Source organism: Leuciscus leuciscus (genome assembly GCF_965113295.1).
Source record: "Leuciscus leuciscus genome assembly, chromosome: 13".
Taxonomy (NCBI): Eukaryota; Metazoa; Chordata; class Actinopteri; order Cypriniformes; family Leuciscidae; genus Leuciscus; species Leuciscus leuciscus.
The window spans coordinates 41580968-41598746 of record NC_138737.1 but is presented as its reverse complement, the minus strand read 5'-3'; the positions used below and the strand labels follow the sequence as shown (position 1 = coordinate 41598746).

The 17779-nt window shown below is 39.2% G+C and overlaps 1 protein-coding gene across 1 annotated transcript; it reads right to left on the bottom strand.

Moving 5' to 3' along the window:
* Window positions 1-298: 298 nt before the first annotated feature.
* Window positions 299-16902, bottom strand: LOC309511996 (nuclear factor 7, ovary-like). The gene is made up of 6 exons (XM_082187401.1): window positions 16263-16902; window positions 7894-7989; window positions 7449-7679; window positions 7349-7371; window positions 7149-7267; window positions 299-1631 (listed from the first exon to the last, which is right to left on the bottom strand). The coding sequence occupies exons 1-6, from the start codon at window positions 16662-16664 to the stop codon at window positions 1135-1137; spliced, it is 1368 nt and encodes a 455-aa protein (XP_082043527.1). The 5' UTR covers window positions 16665-16902; the 3' UTR covers window positions 299-1134.
* Window positions 16903-17779: the final 877 nt, after the last annotated feature.

Genomic DNA, 17779 nt, shown 5'->3' with positions numbered 1-17779 from the left:
TGTTGCGAAAAACTAGTTTGGAAACACTTTTTGTTGAGAAAGAGGGTTTTAAAGCAAATAAATATAAAAGTATTTTTTGATCCCGTTATAAAGCAGCGTTAAAAAGGTTCATAATATTCATTTAATTAAATTGTATATTAAATTATTTTATCACTATTGGTAAGAATAATACATGTTACCTCTCAAACATCATTCTTCTTATTTTTGTAATTTTGTCTGTTTTTTATCATCTAAAAAAAGTTAAGCATAAAAATAGCCTAATAGCTGCACCCGCTTCTGGATATTGCTGGATCAAGTATTGATCTAAATAGTCTTTATAATGAAGTACAAAAAATCATGACACTTGTTAATAAAAATAATTGTTTGTATACAATTTAATAATATAATAACATGTTGTTTGAGGAAAACAGAGCCTTGAAAATCTCTGCCGCTCGTCAAAACTACAAATGTGTGTCTGTCAAACGCAGGAAGACTGAAGGAGTTTCCAATAAAGGCAGAAAGAAAGGTAAAATAAACATGTTACGTCTGTAAAGTATTGTTTCCACGACTTAAACCCTAAATATCATCCCAAACATTTAATCTTTCACTCTGAGCATTAAATCACATAATCACATATTATTTATTTATTTAAAACACAAGATTATCAGCAAGAACCTTTTACATCCATTTATTCCAATGAACAAATGATCATTTCTCCTCTATAACTGAAATAATTATTCATTTAGTCTCATGTTGATCAAACACTGAGAATGTGCAGAATTTACTGCTTCAGTGATTTGATGTAATACAAGAAAGAAATATGATATATAATCATTATATATAATTATGATGCAAAAAAAGTTAGAAATGAATAAACACACATTGACTGAAATAATCGGGTAAATGTCAATTCTCCTGAAAACATGAATGCTAAAACGGTCTCTAATCGGTCTAATTGTGTGAAGTGGAAATGAAAACTTCTTGTTTATTGATCTGAGTGTTGCTGTAGTGCTGGATATCAGTCATGTGATCATCACTGCCCAATCACAGCCACCGTACTGATATTCAGATCAACAGCACTCTTACTCATGTGATATGGATTAAATATTGGAAACATGATGAAAGCAGGAAGATCCAGATCTACAGGAGTGACGTTTACTGACTATTGACCGGTAAGATCCTCAGAGAGCCAAAACACCGGAAGAATGGAAAGAGTGTGTGAGTGAAGGTGGTTGTGAATGTGTGTAGATGTGTGTTAATTACAGGATCAGAGAATGACACCGTTCCTCCGTCATAGTCCAGATTCACTCTCACACGATCAAGAGCCTGTTTAACACGAAAACCAGAACCTGAAAACAATCCGTACTGATTATACCGCACACTCCAGACATCAGTGTTGAAGAAACCCAATCCCTTCCTCTGGTTTGATGCTGTAGTTACTCCAAGAATCCAGGCTGAACTTTCTTTAACCTCCACATCCCAGCAGTGTGTTCCTGAGTTAAAACCCTCTGAACCCAGAACACAGTAACAACAGTCAAATCTCTCTGGATTATCAGGAACTGGTTGATAGTTCTCGCTGAGTCTCACACTGGTCAGATCATCAGACAGGACGAGATCTGGATGAGCCGTGTTTGGATCCAGAATCACAGGAGCTGATGAAACACAATCAACAGATGCTTTTATTCTGATCTTCATATAATGATCAAGAGTGAACCCAACACAGATTATTATGAATTATGACACTCGTCCTGTTGATCAAACACATTTTCCTCTGATCACTGTCAGTGCTGTTAGTAGTTTCACACTCGTTTTTATCATCAGTGTTTAACGGCATCAACTACAAACATTAAATATGAGATTCAGACATTTGTGTCCATCAAGAGAAACTGATACTTTGGGAAAGTTAAATAACAATAAATCAATGAGATCTGTTGAGATTTATGCTGTAGATGAAGAACTGTAAGTGTGTGTCTGATCTTCAGCAGCATCTGATCATCTTCATTTTATTGGCTCTTATAGTCTGTGTTTTGTTTTAAATTAGTTTATTATGACTGTCTGTTGTGTTTGACTTACAATCATGAATCACCTTCAACACTTCCTAGCCACGCCCTAGCAACCATTGTCGAGCACCCTAGCAACCCAAATCCAAAGAGGGATATCTTGTAATCTGAATGTCATAGAGGAGTTGCGGTTGGTTTATATGATTCATAATGGCAAGCAGCCTTTGAAGTAACATCATTGGCAGCTGCCAAGCCACTCCCTAGCAACTAAACAGAGTACCCAAGCAACTGTTCAGCAAGACCTATATCTCTGCACCAGAACATCGTAGAGACATGGTGGATGGCTTCTTTGACTAATGCTAGCAATCAGGACTTCCATTATGCTATGCATGCTAGCAGAATAGCTTCATGCTAATAGCGATTAGCTAAGTGTTGAAACAAACATGTTAATCATATTAGCATCTTTCTAAAACATGCAAGAAACATGGTGATTGTGTTAGCATCATGCTAAGAACATGCTAATCGTGTTATCAACATGATAAATGTTAAATGTTAGGATCATGTTTGCAAAATGCTAATTGTGTTAGAATCTGCCTAGTTCCGAGTTTTGCCACTGCAAATCTATCTATCTGTAACGGTCACCAGCTGGAGTGCCCTTGAGAGCCATCAGAGGGCACTCCACATAAGACTATCATATTCACTCACAGACTACATGTCCCATCCTGCATCTACCTGGACTGATTACTTTATACACCTGCACTGCATTATTCACCTGCACTGTTCCTGATTACAGTCACACCTGATCCTCATTCTATGGACTATTTATGTCTCACACATTCTCACCCTCACTGCGAAGTCTTGTTTTACTGTTGTGAACTCTACTGAGCGTTTATTCCTGTGACCGTGCCTGTTTCTGGATTTCTCCCTGTCTGCTGCCTGCCTACGTTACCTCTGCTTGGATCTCTGACTTTGATTGTTTGCTGCCTGCCCTGATCTTCTGCCTGGTTTTGTACTACGATTAAGCCTTGTCTTCACTGCTGTATCTGCTGGTTCTGACCTTTGCCTGTTTGACTACTCTTATTAATAAATCACGCTGCGAATGGATCCCCCAGACTCTGATGCTTCATAACACTATCTATCTATCTATCTATCTATCTATCTATCTATCTATCTATCTATCTATCTATCTATCTATCTATCTATCTATCTATCTCAGTTTGTGTCATGAAGAACCTTTAAAGGGGTCATAGAATGAGAATTCAAATGTTCCTTGATCCTTTGACAGTTAAGAGTTCTGTGACACGCCCAAAAGCAAGGAGAGGTTTCAGCTGCCACAAAACACAACCACAAGAGAGACCGGAGCAGCGTTAACAGAAACTGTCTTTTATTTAACAAAAAATATATAGGATGGCCAAAAGAGATCCAAATTGGAACTTAGGTTCTTCCCGGTCTGGGGTACTTGTGACAGCGGCGTTCCTACTGTCCGCTTGAACTCTAGGCCTCCTTGAAGATAGACAGGAAAAAATGAAAGGCAAAGTTGGTAAAGCAGAGGTTACAAGGTTAACTGTTTATCTTCTTTTTCTTCAGTCAGTCTCACTCTAGGCCTCCCTGTGCTTCTTCACCTTATCCTGGGGTTGTCTGCACCCAGGACCATCACTTTTTTAAGTGAAGCACAGATCCCAGATTTATAGTGACTTCCATGAGCCATTATTGGCTACAGCTGTGAGTGGTTCCATGTTTGAAGGGTGAACAGGTGGAAGTATTCATAATTGATTATTTTTCCCAGCTGGGACTTACTTCTTTGCTCCTGGGCTCCTTTCTCCAACATTGGCGTGCCACAGTTCGTATACTATAAAAATACCCTGTAATGCTGGGTACACACCAAAAGATAATTGGGCTGATTTTGGCCTGATTTCCGATATCTTATAAGATGTAAAAAATCTTTTGGTGTGTACCCAGCATAAGTTTAAAAACTCAAAACTTTCTTGTTATTCAAAAAACTGCTTTTATTGAAACCAAGGCCAGCAAATGACAGGATCTAAAAAGTGGAGACTTGTGACATCACACTTAAGCTTTGACCCCGCCCACTGGAGCGTTAGTGAACAGTGACATGAGAACGAGAAAAGATCGATACAGGATCAATACCATTTCCTTCCAAACGATTCTAATGCTAGGATAGTGGGGTGACTCGGGCATTGGAATCCTTAGCAGTAGACATCCATTTTAAGGGAGCATGGTCAGTAAGAAGGGTGAATTCTCTCCCCAGCAGGTAATACCGTCGTTTTTTTCTTTCTCCACGGTAGAATAAATAAGTTTGTGTTTGAGTAACTTACAGCTGATGAAAGTAATAGGATGTTCTTCTCCATTTCTCAGCTGTGAGAGGACTGCTCCTAAGTCTGTTTCGGAGGCATCAGTTTGTACGATGAAGGGTTGTTGGAAGTCTGGGGTTACCAACACCGGGTTCCCACCTAGGGCCAGCTTAAGAGAGGAAAAGGCCATTTCTGCTTCGGTGGACAAGACAACATGGTGAGAGAGGTGGTTTTTGGTCAGGTCATGCAGGGGGGCTGCAAGGGTTGCAAAGTTTGGGATAAATTGTGGTAATATCCAACCAGACCCAGGAATGTTTTTACCTGTTTCTTGGTTACCGGTCTCGGCCACAGGGAAATTGTGTCGGCCTTTCGTTTCTGAGGCTTCACATTACCACTTCCTATGGGGAAACCAAGATATTCTGCCTCTTCTAATCCCAGTTTACATCTTGTTGGGTTGGCTGTTAAGCCTGCTTCCCGGAGGGCATTTAACACAGCATTCAGCCTCCTCTGGTGTGAAGACCAGTCCACACTGTGAACTACAATATCATCAAGGTAGGCCGCTGCATATTCCTGATGGGGTTGAAGGATCTTGTCCATCATTTTCTGGAAAGTCGGGGGTGCCCCATGGACCCTAAATGGTAGAACCCGGTACTGAAATAGCCCGTCAGGAGGGGAGAACGCTGTCTTTTCCTTAGCCTGGTCAGTTAATGGGACCTGCCAGTACCCCTTAGTCAGGTCCAGAGTGGATACGAAACGGGCTGGCCCCAGGCGCTCAATGAGTTCATCAACTCTGGGCATAGGACAAGCATCAAAGCATGAGATTACATTTAATTTTCTAAAACCGTTACAAAATCGTACACTGGGCCACCAGTGAGATGGGTTCTGGCGCTGGGCTGGTGTGACAGACCTTGTTTCCTGAGAATCACCCTGGTTCTTCAATGGTCCCCCTCTTTCTCCTCTGGTGCTGGGGCGGCCCATTCTGGGTGGATCCTGACGATTAACTTTCATTACCTCAACTATCACTTGATGGTTTTCCAACAACGCTATCAGAGTCTCAATGTCAGCAGTACTGATTTGCGCAGCATAGCGCTTTGCATCAGCTGGGAGGGAACGGAAGCAACGTTTTAACACTATTCTTTCCATTAATGGGGGGCCATCCCCAGAACCGAGCCAGGCCTTAGTCAGTCGGGTCAATGTGGCTACCTGAGGTCTTACTGGGTGGGTTGGGTCAAAAATCCATGCATGGAAACGTTGGGCACGAGCAGGGAGTCTATGCCCATAATGGGACAAAATGGCCGCCTTTAACTTCCCATAATCAACTGCATCTCTAGCGGACAGACCTTGACAGGCCCTCTGGGCCTCCCCCGTTAAAAAAGGTGCCAACAGTGCACCCCAGTTTTCTTCAGGCCATTTCTCTCTTCTTGCTGTTCTTTCAAATACCTCCAAGTAGGCTTCCATGTCATCCTCTGGAGTTTGCTTAGTGAGGACCCGCCCTGGGTCTAGGGTGGTGCTGGGTTTGGACATGACTTGACACATGGTTGTAACTGCCTCCCTAAGGGCAATTAGCTCCTCTCTCTGTTTGGCATGACTGGTCAAAAAGGCCTTAATTGCGTCTTCCATGTTGCCCTTCTCTGGGTCTAGTTTTGTGGCAACTCAAGCACCTGGCCGCTCTTGCCCCCATTCTTCACCAACTGTGACACGCCCAAAAGCAAGGAGAGGTTTCAGCTGCCACAAAACACAACCACAAGAGAGACAGGAGCAGCGTCAACAGAAACTGTCTTTTATTTAACAAACAATATATAGGATGGTCAAAAGAGATCCAAATTGGAACTTAGGTTCTTCCCGGTCTGGGGTACTCGTGACAGCGGCGTTCCTACTGTCTGCTTGAACTCTAGGCCTCCTTGAAGGGGGAATTTGGTAAAGCAGAGGTTACAAGGTTAACTGTGTCTCTTCTTTCTCTTCAGTCAGTCTCACTCTAGGCCTCCCTGTACTTCTTCACCTTGTCCTGGGGTTGTCTGCACCCAGGACCATAACTTTTTTGGGACTTCCATGAGCCATTATTGGCTACAGCTGTGAGTGGTTCCATGTTTAAAGGGTGAACAGGTGGAAGTATTCATAATTGATGATTTCTTCTTTGCTCCTGGGCTCCGTTCTCCAACATTGGCGTGCCACAGTTCGTTATACTATAAAAATACCCTGTAAGTTTCAAAACTCAAAACTTTCTTGTTATTCCAAAAACTGCTTTTATTGAAACCAAGGCCAGCAAATGACAGGATCTAAAAAGTGGAGACTTGTGACGTCACACTTCAGCTTTGACCCCGCCCACTGGAGCGTTAGTGAACAGTGACATGAGAACGAGAAAAGATTAATACAGGATCAATACCATTACCTTCCAAACGATCCTAATGCTAGAATAGTGGGGTTCTCCCCCCACGATATCAACAATATCATATTCTATCACCTGCTCAGCTCATCACTGCAACCTTTCATGTGATGGGAATAGATCATTATGATCAATACTTAAAATGTAGTAAAAGTTTTAGAGAGAGTTCCACATGTAATACTAGCTATTTCGTTTGCAAACATGTCAGCCAATCACAGCAGTGGGCGTTTACACTGAAGTCTCACAGCAGACACGCCCCTTAAAATGGAGCATTCAAAGCAGAGGCTAAAATAAGGCTTGGAAAAATGGCTTTTATTTATAAATTATGACAATGATATTTTTGATGTTAAAACCATAATAACATTATAAGTGCACCCCAGGAAACATTATGAAATAATAAAATAATCCAGTCTAGGACCCCTTTAACTCTTCACCCATCCATAATTTCCAGCTCAGATCTCCTGCTGTCAGACTCACTGTTTTGGACGATGTCCTGCATCTTCTTCCAGACTCTGAACGGCAGGTTGCCCAAGTATCGTGGCACATGAATCAAAGCTCCAGAAACCATCTGTGGATCCGGCTGTGAGCTCTGGACTCTGGAAGAACATTCAGGAGTCAGAACTGCAGTGGCTTTGGAACCGAACCAGAGAGACCAGAGACAGGAGCAAATCACTCACCTTTCCATTGAGACTGTAAACTCCTGCAGAACAAACACACCATTTATCATCAAGAACTCAATCAATCATCATTCAATCAACCAATGATCTGAAATCAGACCTTCAGAAAGCAGACGTCATTGGCTTTCATCATCTCCTCCATGTCTTTGATTGTGTGTGAAAGAGCTGAGATGTGTGTGTTCATCTCCTCCAGCTTCTCCTTCATCATCTGCTTCTTCTGCTCCTCTTCCTCCCTCAGTGCAGTGACTGTAGCTTCTTCTTCATCTCTGAGAAACTGATGAAGCTTCTCAAACTGCTGTTTAATCTGACGCTCTGTGTGCTCAGCTTGAGACTGAAATCAAAGCACATTCACTTCAATCATCTCAATCGACACACATCATTAATATCCAAGATAATCTCGGAAACCCGACATAAAACGGTTCCAGAAGCAGATTGCTGCTAGTCATTTACAGAAATAATAAACTAGAATCCATTATACCAAATCATAACTGTATAAAGTGATCCAACAGCTGTAATGAAAATGACTCTCGTTTCTGTTTCCTCACCTTGATGTGTTGAACTGTTTTCTCAAAGTTTCCTTTCATTTTTTCATTGCGTTTAAGTTTCTTCTTTAAGGACTTCAGTGCTGTATTGAGCTCCTCCTAGAATTGAACAAAACCTGTAACCAGGAACAACCCCCATACAGTGCTATTTCAGTGTTGTCCCATTGGAAAACACTCACAGACCACTGCATGTCTCTGTCAGGAATGCATTGCTTACTTTTAGAGTTATGTTTGAGTAATTGAGTCCGTACGACGAACAACCATATAAGTCCAAAAAATAAATAAAAAATTGAGATAACAATGTGACATGAATCTATGTGTGTCACTTTGTATACAGAAGCACTTTGGGGGGTTGTTTGCGCAACCAATACTCTGTATTTTAAACTTTAAAATAGTCACACGCGGAAAAAACTTTTATGTCCACTAACGAAAAATGGAGATGCCGGTTGCTTTCATGTCCGGCATGAACCTCTGCAAAAAAAGGAGAGCAAACATGAACGAATGGAAGGACAGAGCAAGGAAGACCATATGTGAACCGGAGAGGAGAGCTAAAACAAGGAAAAAGTCCACCGAAAGAGGTGAGTGTAAGAACCGTAAATGTACAAAGTATCTACCTAACGTTAGCGGTTATAGTCAGAGGGGCGTGTAGGCTACTGGGCATCGTCTACTACAGTCCATATAGCTCACTCTGTTTAACGGATCAAGTCATGAATGGGTCGAAATGAAAGCTGTATTCCTTATAACCACAGAGAAATTACTTGAAATGTTTTAGTTGTGTTTGATGTCCCTGTACTGTATTGTCTGTATTTATTCTGTGATTTACGTTAGCAAAAAAAATAAAAAAAAAATAAAGAAAGAAATGCTTAATATTTTCTTTAAGGTTCTGTTACTGTATTAAAACTAAGATAAAGGAGTCAGATCTCCTGATGTTTAAAGTGATATGATGAATTGGACTTATACTGTTATTCCACATTAACACTGGACATATACCGTTCTTCCACATTCCAGAAATGTAAATTACTCTAACTTTTTATTTTTAAGATTGACACTGAAAAATCTTATCTCATTAGAATTGGGAAGTTTTTGTTGTCTATCTTCAAGTAAAATAAAAATATATATTATAATGTTGACAGTCCAAATAAAAAAAATGTTATTCAAAATTTGAAAATATGGACTTACAGTATATGGTTCTTCGTCTCAAGGCTTCAATTTATGTCATGTATTTATTATTTCTGAATTGGCTTTTAATCATTTACTTGTGTAATTGGCATGATACATTTTTACATGAAAAATAAATGTTACATCTTAATTTATTCTGAAGTTTTCTGAACTCATTATTTTAGTAGATTATGAGGAGGCTGGTGCTACCGCAGCTCTGTGTCCAGGATAGGTCAAACTAAAGGCGCATATGAACGGAGCAGTAGGCACGTCATCTGAAGACCTTTTGATTTCTGCCTATCACTGACTTGGCAAGTTGTACGGAAGTGGCTAAATAAACTGAGTGAGCAGTAGGCAACCGACTTAAGAGGTATTAGCAAACCCTGCACCCTCTGACCAAGATCAGACTGGCGAGGCTGTGTCCGGGAGATCCACGTAAATCCGGGGCGTGTGACTCTGTGCGGCATCAGGTCCCTTAATGAATGAATAATTGAAAGTATGGGATACTCAGAATAATCAAAGAACTAAATTAAATCATAATCAATATTTATGATTATTTTCTAATAAGAAACATGATCTAAATTTGATTATCATTTGAAATTCGAGTCAGATTAAGTGTAGAGCTAAAGTAATATTGAAACTAAATTCCAATAAATTAACCTGTTAAGCTGCAACCCCACTTTTGAAAAATCCCCAGAAATGGCATATCCAAACTGAAACAGATACAGTTCAAGAACCCTTTGTACTAAAAGCACAAGTATAATCTCATTTGAAAGCTGACACCTGGCAGTTTATTGTAAATGTAGAATTAATTAGTCATAATGAAAAAAAAAAAAAAAAAAAAAATTATAAATAGCTTCAAAGTTTTGTAAAGTTATTAGAAATGTATTTTTATGAAACATCTTCATGAAAATAAAATTGAAGTTGGCATTGTATCAATCTAGAAATGCACTGCAGCTAAAGCCACATGTCTGACCATGTTATTTTTAAAATCTGAAGATGATAAGTCTAAAACTCTGTATTTAGTTAAAGGTGCTCTAAGTAACTTTTTTACCTTAACTGAACCGCTTCAGAGTCATTGGAATGGTTATATTACTTATTTCGGGTTGAATGGTGGTCGTTTCGCACCCCCTGGTGCCCGTGAGCGGAAAATCTGCACTTGCAACTTTGAGCCGGCGGGCCGCCGGCCGCCGCGTCAGGAAGTATCGCGTGATATCAGGTCTCGCGATGTAAACAATTGCTTTACGGCCAAAAGAAATCTGCTAAAATGCTGTCATTATTGCGCTCCCTCACGCTGTTCGAACCCGAATGAAGAAGACGTTTGAGGGTCATTCCACGAAATCAGTGCCTTTTCAACTTTGAAAAATGTAAATATAAAATAAGTTTAATTTTTTTTTTAAAAATATCCATTAAATGAAGACAGCATAAAATAACAAGAAATCATATTGTGCCATCTCAGGCTATGTAATTTTTTATTTTATGACTATTTATCTACCTCATGTTTTGATATTTTTGTCATGCCTGTTACAGACACATGCGTTACTATATACTATAGTTTTAATTAGAAATATGTTATAATTTCCACATATATGAGCAGTATTTAAGTCCCTCTTTTCACTGGAATTGTTAAAAAAATAGATTTTTTTTTTTCAATATTATATTTGTCATTCAGATGACCAAGAACATACAAATTTTGAAGGGTGATCACATGTCAATTAAGAAAAATATATATTTTTACAAGAGAGATATTAAAAGAAGGGCTTTGTCAAAAATACAATATAGATAGGGTTACAATGGAAAAACTTGGAAGGCCATTTCAAATATAATTTTTATATTTTTTATGAAATTAATGACAGTAACAGGATTGACATCATAGTAACAGGACTGACCAGAGTAACAGGGATGACAGGACACACATTCTTCAGCATACACTGCACATATTTGTTTACATAATTTTGTAAAATTTTACCTTTTTAAATTGTATTACTTGACATAGCCTAGTTGTATTAGTGAAGCACATTACATTTCTAAGAGATCTAAAGATGTAAGGGTATTGTAATTAGAGTAACCCATGCGTCCATCTGTTTGTCTGTGTGAGTATGTCCCCTCACAGAACTTAAAATATACTGATCTGGTTAAATTATTAGGCAAGGAAGATAATCAGATCTTGGTCTTTCTATGATGATCTGAAAACAGATGCTAACATTTGGTTTCACTTTCTTGAACATTACAAGATTGGGGCGAGGGCCTGCAGTCACCTTACTGCTATTGTTTGTAATCGCACAAAAAAGTCATTTTTATTGTTAGAATTGTGATTTCATAATATTTAGATATGAATCCAACTGGAAAAAACTTGTGAAAAGATATCTTTCAGTTAGTCAAATAGCATATAATGGGGCTCTATAGCCATCTAGTGGCTAAAATTATAATTTTTTACTTTTAAAACTACATTTTCCAAAATATGGGCAAAAATTTTACACAAAACCATGTCAAATTATCCATGTTATCCCCATGAATGAAATTTAGAAATGTATAAAGTGAATTTTACATAAAAAAAAAAAAACTGTATGAACTGTTTTGTATAAAAACCTATACAAAAAAAAAACATTTTTAATTTATTTATATAAATTTAAAATATATCATAAATCCTCCCAAAACTAAATTGAGTAAATTTACATTTGTAAAAAAAAAAAAAAAAAAATTATTCTGCTACAAAATTACATGTTATTGTCTGGGGTCTCTGGAGACCCCGAAGACCACGAAAGTCACTTTTTTTCACGCTAACATAAAAACATTTTTTATTATTGTACATCTAGAAAGGGTTGAGAGCCGTACAAAGTTTCATGCCATTTAGACAAAGATAATTTTTTTTTTTTTATTCAGCAAAAGTCATTTGCGGGTCAAAAAGACCCCGAAGACCATCAGAGGGTTAATACTTTAATTGCCAGATGCACCAGCAATACCAACTCTGAATGATATAGGCATTAGCTCAATAAAACACCCAGAATGACCTTTAAAAATGTTTTAAAGATTTTTAAAGATCACTGTTCTTTAAAAACAGTGTGGCTAAGGTGACACCTAATCTATGTCATCCCTGTTACCCCACATGTCAAAACCTGTTACTATACAAAAGTAACAGGCCTGACAGTAACAGGTTTGACAAATTCAAGCTAATTTGCTAATTGCTAGCTATTAGGGCAAGGCCATAAAAGCACATGTTGTACACTTTGAAAGGATATTACTTGTAGATATTGATTACATTAAGTTAAATAAATAATTGTTTAAATTTATACTTTAAAAATCAGTAACAGTTTTGACATTGCATGATGTCCCCACCTCAGTTATACCTAATAAATCATCAAAATAGAGCATTATAGAAGAGAGAGAGAAACTTACTTGTGTTTTAACTGTTGGAATACTGGGCTTGTTCGACTTCATGCAGCTCTGCGCAGAACGATCGGCGGCTGACTTGAAGCAGTGCATGCCGGTTAGAAATTTTGTCCGACTTGATACAGCGCTGACGCCACGTGACTGTGACGTATGGCATCAAAGTACCGCGAGAGCGTTTCGAGAGTAGCCGGAGAACTCAGCCAGCGCAGCTTCTCAAGAGCGGCTGCACTGGGCTGCAGGAGGGCTGATGACGACACAGCTGTTCCACGATTGGCCGGATTCACCGCATGACAACGATCACGTGTGTTTCGTGTTTATTCGAACACCTTTAGTTCCTCTAATGCTCTCAAATCAGTTTATTATAACAGTGAACACTCTTTTCATGTCGTTGTCATGTTATATTGTGTCATGTTTATCAAATTAAAACTGCTTAAAAAACGTAGACTCCACTTCATTGATAGTTGCTTATGTTGAACTTTATTCTTGTTCAAACAGACGCTGTATGAAGCAGTACATAAAGTATTGAATGAACATGTCTCATGAAATGAAACATCTGTGTATTATTTGGCAAATATTGCATTTATTTCACTGCAGCTGTGGTAAAGTATGCAAACACCACGTGAGCGGTCACTACGGGAACCAGAAAGTGTCCGACTTCACGTCTCCGTTTGCAGCTCCTCCCCGCCTGCACGCGGCTACTCTCGCCGATCGGTTACATCCAGCCGCAGCCGATGTCGAACACACCTAATGATTGAGAGATGATGTAACTCCCTTGAAGTGATGTCACAGGAATGTACCATTATTTTACAAGGGGTTTTTGGTGAGGGTAACAGGCATGACATGAAATCAGGGGACACCGATAAAATGGTTTATATTTTATTAAAAATAATGTATATTTATGCCAAAACATTGCTTAACAGTGACACTATACTTAGAACAATATGAAAATGTGATTTTTGTATAATTTTGCCTTCAATTTGCAAATTAAAAGTCCTGCTGAAAAAGAACAATCACAGGGAGGGACAGGCCAAAAACCTTACCCTTATCAGCATAAATGCAATTTAAATTATTTTAAATAATATATAAATGACTTTAATTTAATGTAATATTGAGGAAATAATACATAGTACTATTATGTTTTTAAATCACAAATTTATTTGTTGTTATAGTAATTCTACGTCTGATTATTTCTCAGGGACACAAAAGGCACCAATTTCGTGGAATGACCCTTGAAAGAATGTCCCATCTGCTTTGATGTCGTTGATCTACTAGCCTCTGGTGTCTGAGAATCGCCAACGAGTTTTTACAACAGTGTTGTCAAATATCTATTCCGAAGCTGTGGGGGGAGCTCTAGAGAGAAACCTGCGAGCAAAAAGCGAGAATACAGCGAAGAAATCCCGAAACTACTGAGCCCTGCTTTAAATGTTTTTCAAGATCATGTCATATGACTAAAATGCATTCTGATGGTTATTGTCATCTTCTAGGCATCCATTCAGTCTATTGTCTCTATTGTTTTGTGGTGCAAACGAGCCCCATTCAGTCTCAGTCTCCCATGCACACATTCACACCTCTCCAGCCTGGTTATGGCTCTAAATATGCTTTTCTTTTGTCTGCATTATAATTATTAACGACTGGCTATTCACGCTGTTTAAATCCATCATTTCTTTTATCAAAGTTCTCACTTCACATTGAAACTGTATCAAATGCCCTTCTTGAAAAAAGAAAACATTTCAGTAAGCATTTCTATTTTAAAAAACGGCTAGGTGGCAGGTGCACCTAGGGCTAGCTAGCATGTTAGCTTAGCACACCATCAATACACGACAATTTATGAGATTAAAACCATGTTTGTGCTCAAAACTTACTTTATAATGCAAGTCGGGTGTTTTAAATAACCTTCTATGAGCTGATTTGGCTTCAGATAAAACAATCAGACAGAAAATATATTATTTTATAGTATTCTGCACAATGATAAAGTCTATATCGATTAGTATTACATTATAAATATAATCTATTATTATGAAAATACCTGACATGGCTCGAAGAACACAGGTAAATCAAATATCATTGTAATCATGTTTATTGTCTTCAAAACGTCTTTATCTGCACGTTACAGCGATCTCTGTTAGCTTTGCTTGTGTCAGTCTCTTACTCCCATGCAGTTTTTCGAAATGCGTGGATGTGGCCCTCTTCCTCTTCCTGAGACAGATGGGAGTTTGCCTCCTGAATTACCTCAATGATTGGCTGCTTTTAGCCCAATTGAAGGAGGGACTATGCGCACACAGATCTTTTCTCTTCAGCCACTTGTAAAGTCTGGGTTTCAGGTTCAATCTAAGCAAAAGCTCACTGTCCCAGAGCAAACGCATCTCGTTCCTGGAGGCCGTCTTCGACGCGGTCCAAATGCGGGCCTGGATTCACCCAGAGCGCTCTCTGAAAATTCAGCGGTTAGTGGCGTCATTCAGAATCAGGGACGGCCTCCCCATAAATATGTTTCAGAAGCTACTGGGTCTCATGGCAGCAGCCTCCACAGTATTCCTCTTGGGCCTGTTACATATGCAGCCACTACAACACTATTCGAGCGTGGAGCGAGGGGCCCCCTTATTCTCAGGGTGTATCAAAGCCCTGGTCCCCTGGAAATCGCCCCATGTGTTTCAGATAGGGTAGAACTCGGTTTGTAGTCGTGACGGACGCCTCTTAGATAGTTTGTAGTTGTGGGCCCTATGTGACGGCTGACCAACTGGAGGCCAGGAGGCTGAACCCGCCTCGCCCCAACACAGATCCGTCCTGGGACCTGTCCACAGTCCTGAGGCACTTCGGAGCCCTCCGTTTGAGCTGCTCACAACAGCCGACCTTCGGCCTCTCTCGCTAAAGATTCCCTTCCGCCGCCTCTGTCATCGGCCTAGCGAGTTGGTGATCTGCAGGCTCTTTCAGTGGACGCATTCTGCCTCGAGTTTGGGCCAGATTACGGTAAAGTCGTCCTTAGACCAAGACCAGGCTATGTGCCTAAAAGCCTGTTCACACCAAGGATGATAACAATACGATAACTATAAAGATAATGTTGAAGATATAGTTCTAAAAATCATTCTCAATATCAAATAATAGCAGATTCACACCACAGCTATAACGATAACGGGACAGAGAAACAATATCGTTGGAATCACTTTCAGAACGATTTTATCCAGCTGAAAAACGATAAAAACATTGACAGCCAATCAGAATCTATCCTGCTGTAATGAATTTGAGCATTTAAAGCAGAAGACAAGCACCCGCTTAGAATGAATAACAATATCATCAGCTGGTGTGTAATATAGTAATCTTTGTAGTTATCTTTGTAGTTATCGTTCTTGGTGTGAACAGGCCTTAAGATGCTTTCCATGCCCTTTAGAGCTCAGGTCATGAAGCTCTCTTCCGTTCTGCGCTAGTAACACGGCGCTTTTGAATTGCGTTCTCTGTAAGTGTCAGTTACTGACGTAAGGCGAGTGAACCGTATCGAAAGGAAACGTTCCAGTTTCTAACGTAACCTTGGTTCCCTGACAGTTGTCGTGATCCTGCATGCAAGTAGACGCTGCCACTCCTAGAAAATGGCTTTTAGCTCGACTTTATTAGGCAGTCGGTCCTGCCCTTTTTGCCAGACAGAAAAACCATTTGTTTGTGCAGGTGCAGAGACATGAACCAATCAGGCTTCAGTTTTCAGGGAAAAACTAAGTTTTCCCCATAAAATGTTGCTCGTGATCTTAGGGAAAGGAGGTTACCTTGGTAATCAGAACGATCTGTGTTTATGACTCGTTATGGTTCTTTACATGTGAATCAAGAAACATTTGTCTTACCTTATATGATGAAACCACTTCACTGATGGGTCTGAATTTATGATTGTCATGTTGTTTTGAATCTCTGCACACTAAACACACAGGCTGTTTGTCCTCCAGACAGAAGAGTTTGAGTTTCTCACTGTGTAAACTGCAGATCTCCTCAGATCCTGATGAACGCCTCTCATTTCTCTCCTTCAGGAACGACTCACACAAGTTTTTTATTGCAAGATTAAATGGAGGATCAGATCTTGAGGATCTTCTCCTGCAGACAGGACACTCCTGAGCTTCCCTGGTTCTCCAGAACTGTTGAAGACACTCTTTACAGAAACTGTGACTACATGATAGAAGAACTGGAGCCTTGAAGATTTCACAGCACACAGGACAAGAAAGTTCTTTTGCAGATACATTTAGTGAAGCCATTTTCACTGTTTGAGCTTCAGCAATATGAACTTTCACTTTATGAATGACGGTTTTAAAAAGAAATCACCATGAGAATCACAAAGATCAGAAAGAAACGTGTTCAGAAAGAAACTTATCAAATTCTTCTGTGAAGTTTTTCCCTTCGTACTCCACTGATCGCTGATTCTTTATTGCTTTTGTCGAGACAAAGTCAGTATGGCAGAAAAGAGAAATAACAAGTCAGTGTCTTAGTGTTGTAAGAGGGTGGAGATTCTGATCAAGGAGGGTTGAAACAAGTCAAACAACAATATCAGGATTTCTTTATGTAAAATTAACTTGCATTGAAACGTTAAGATATAACTCTATAACGCCTTAGATAAAACACAAAAGAACAATGAAAATACTCAAATATTAAAAATAAATTAATAAAAGATCTCAAAACCTTTGTCACAGAGTTTCTCCAGGGTCTGTCATGCTCCCTCTCTCTTATAATGATTTCTTCTCATGCTGAAGTTTCAGTGATAAACACTCCTCTGTTTATCTGCTGATTGTCAGTGTTTGGAGAAACAAACAGATCAACAGATTAAAAGTCCTGAGTAAACAGGAGAAACGGAGATGAGACAAAAGTTTGTCTGTCAGGGATCACTCGTCAGCACCTTTGTTAATACTTATGTAGTATTTCTTGTTAATTATGAAAAATATACTCACTTCATTAGCATAAAGACATTTCTTAACAAATATAATTTCAATATACATTCAGTCACATCACTGTTTATCCGACAATATCACAAGAATTCTATTTGTATTTATATATGTCATCTTACAGCTACTGCCCTTATCGTTTATTATCACTAAACTGTAAAGCAATTAAAGATCTGTCTTTAATTGTAGAAAAATTCTAAAGAACCACCTCGTTTTTATTATAATTTTTTTTTTGTAGGGGCTGTTGACTGTGACCCGCCAAGATTTAAAGTCTGCATGTGTCACGGAATGGTGAAATAGTGAGAGAGTACTCATGTGCAGGAAAAGGGATGTTTTTAAGTAAATAAAAAGCAAAACAAAACTAAAAGCAAAAACTCCCCATAGGGGAAAACAAGACAGGCATCTGGCAAAACTGGAACCACAAGGGAACATCA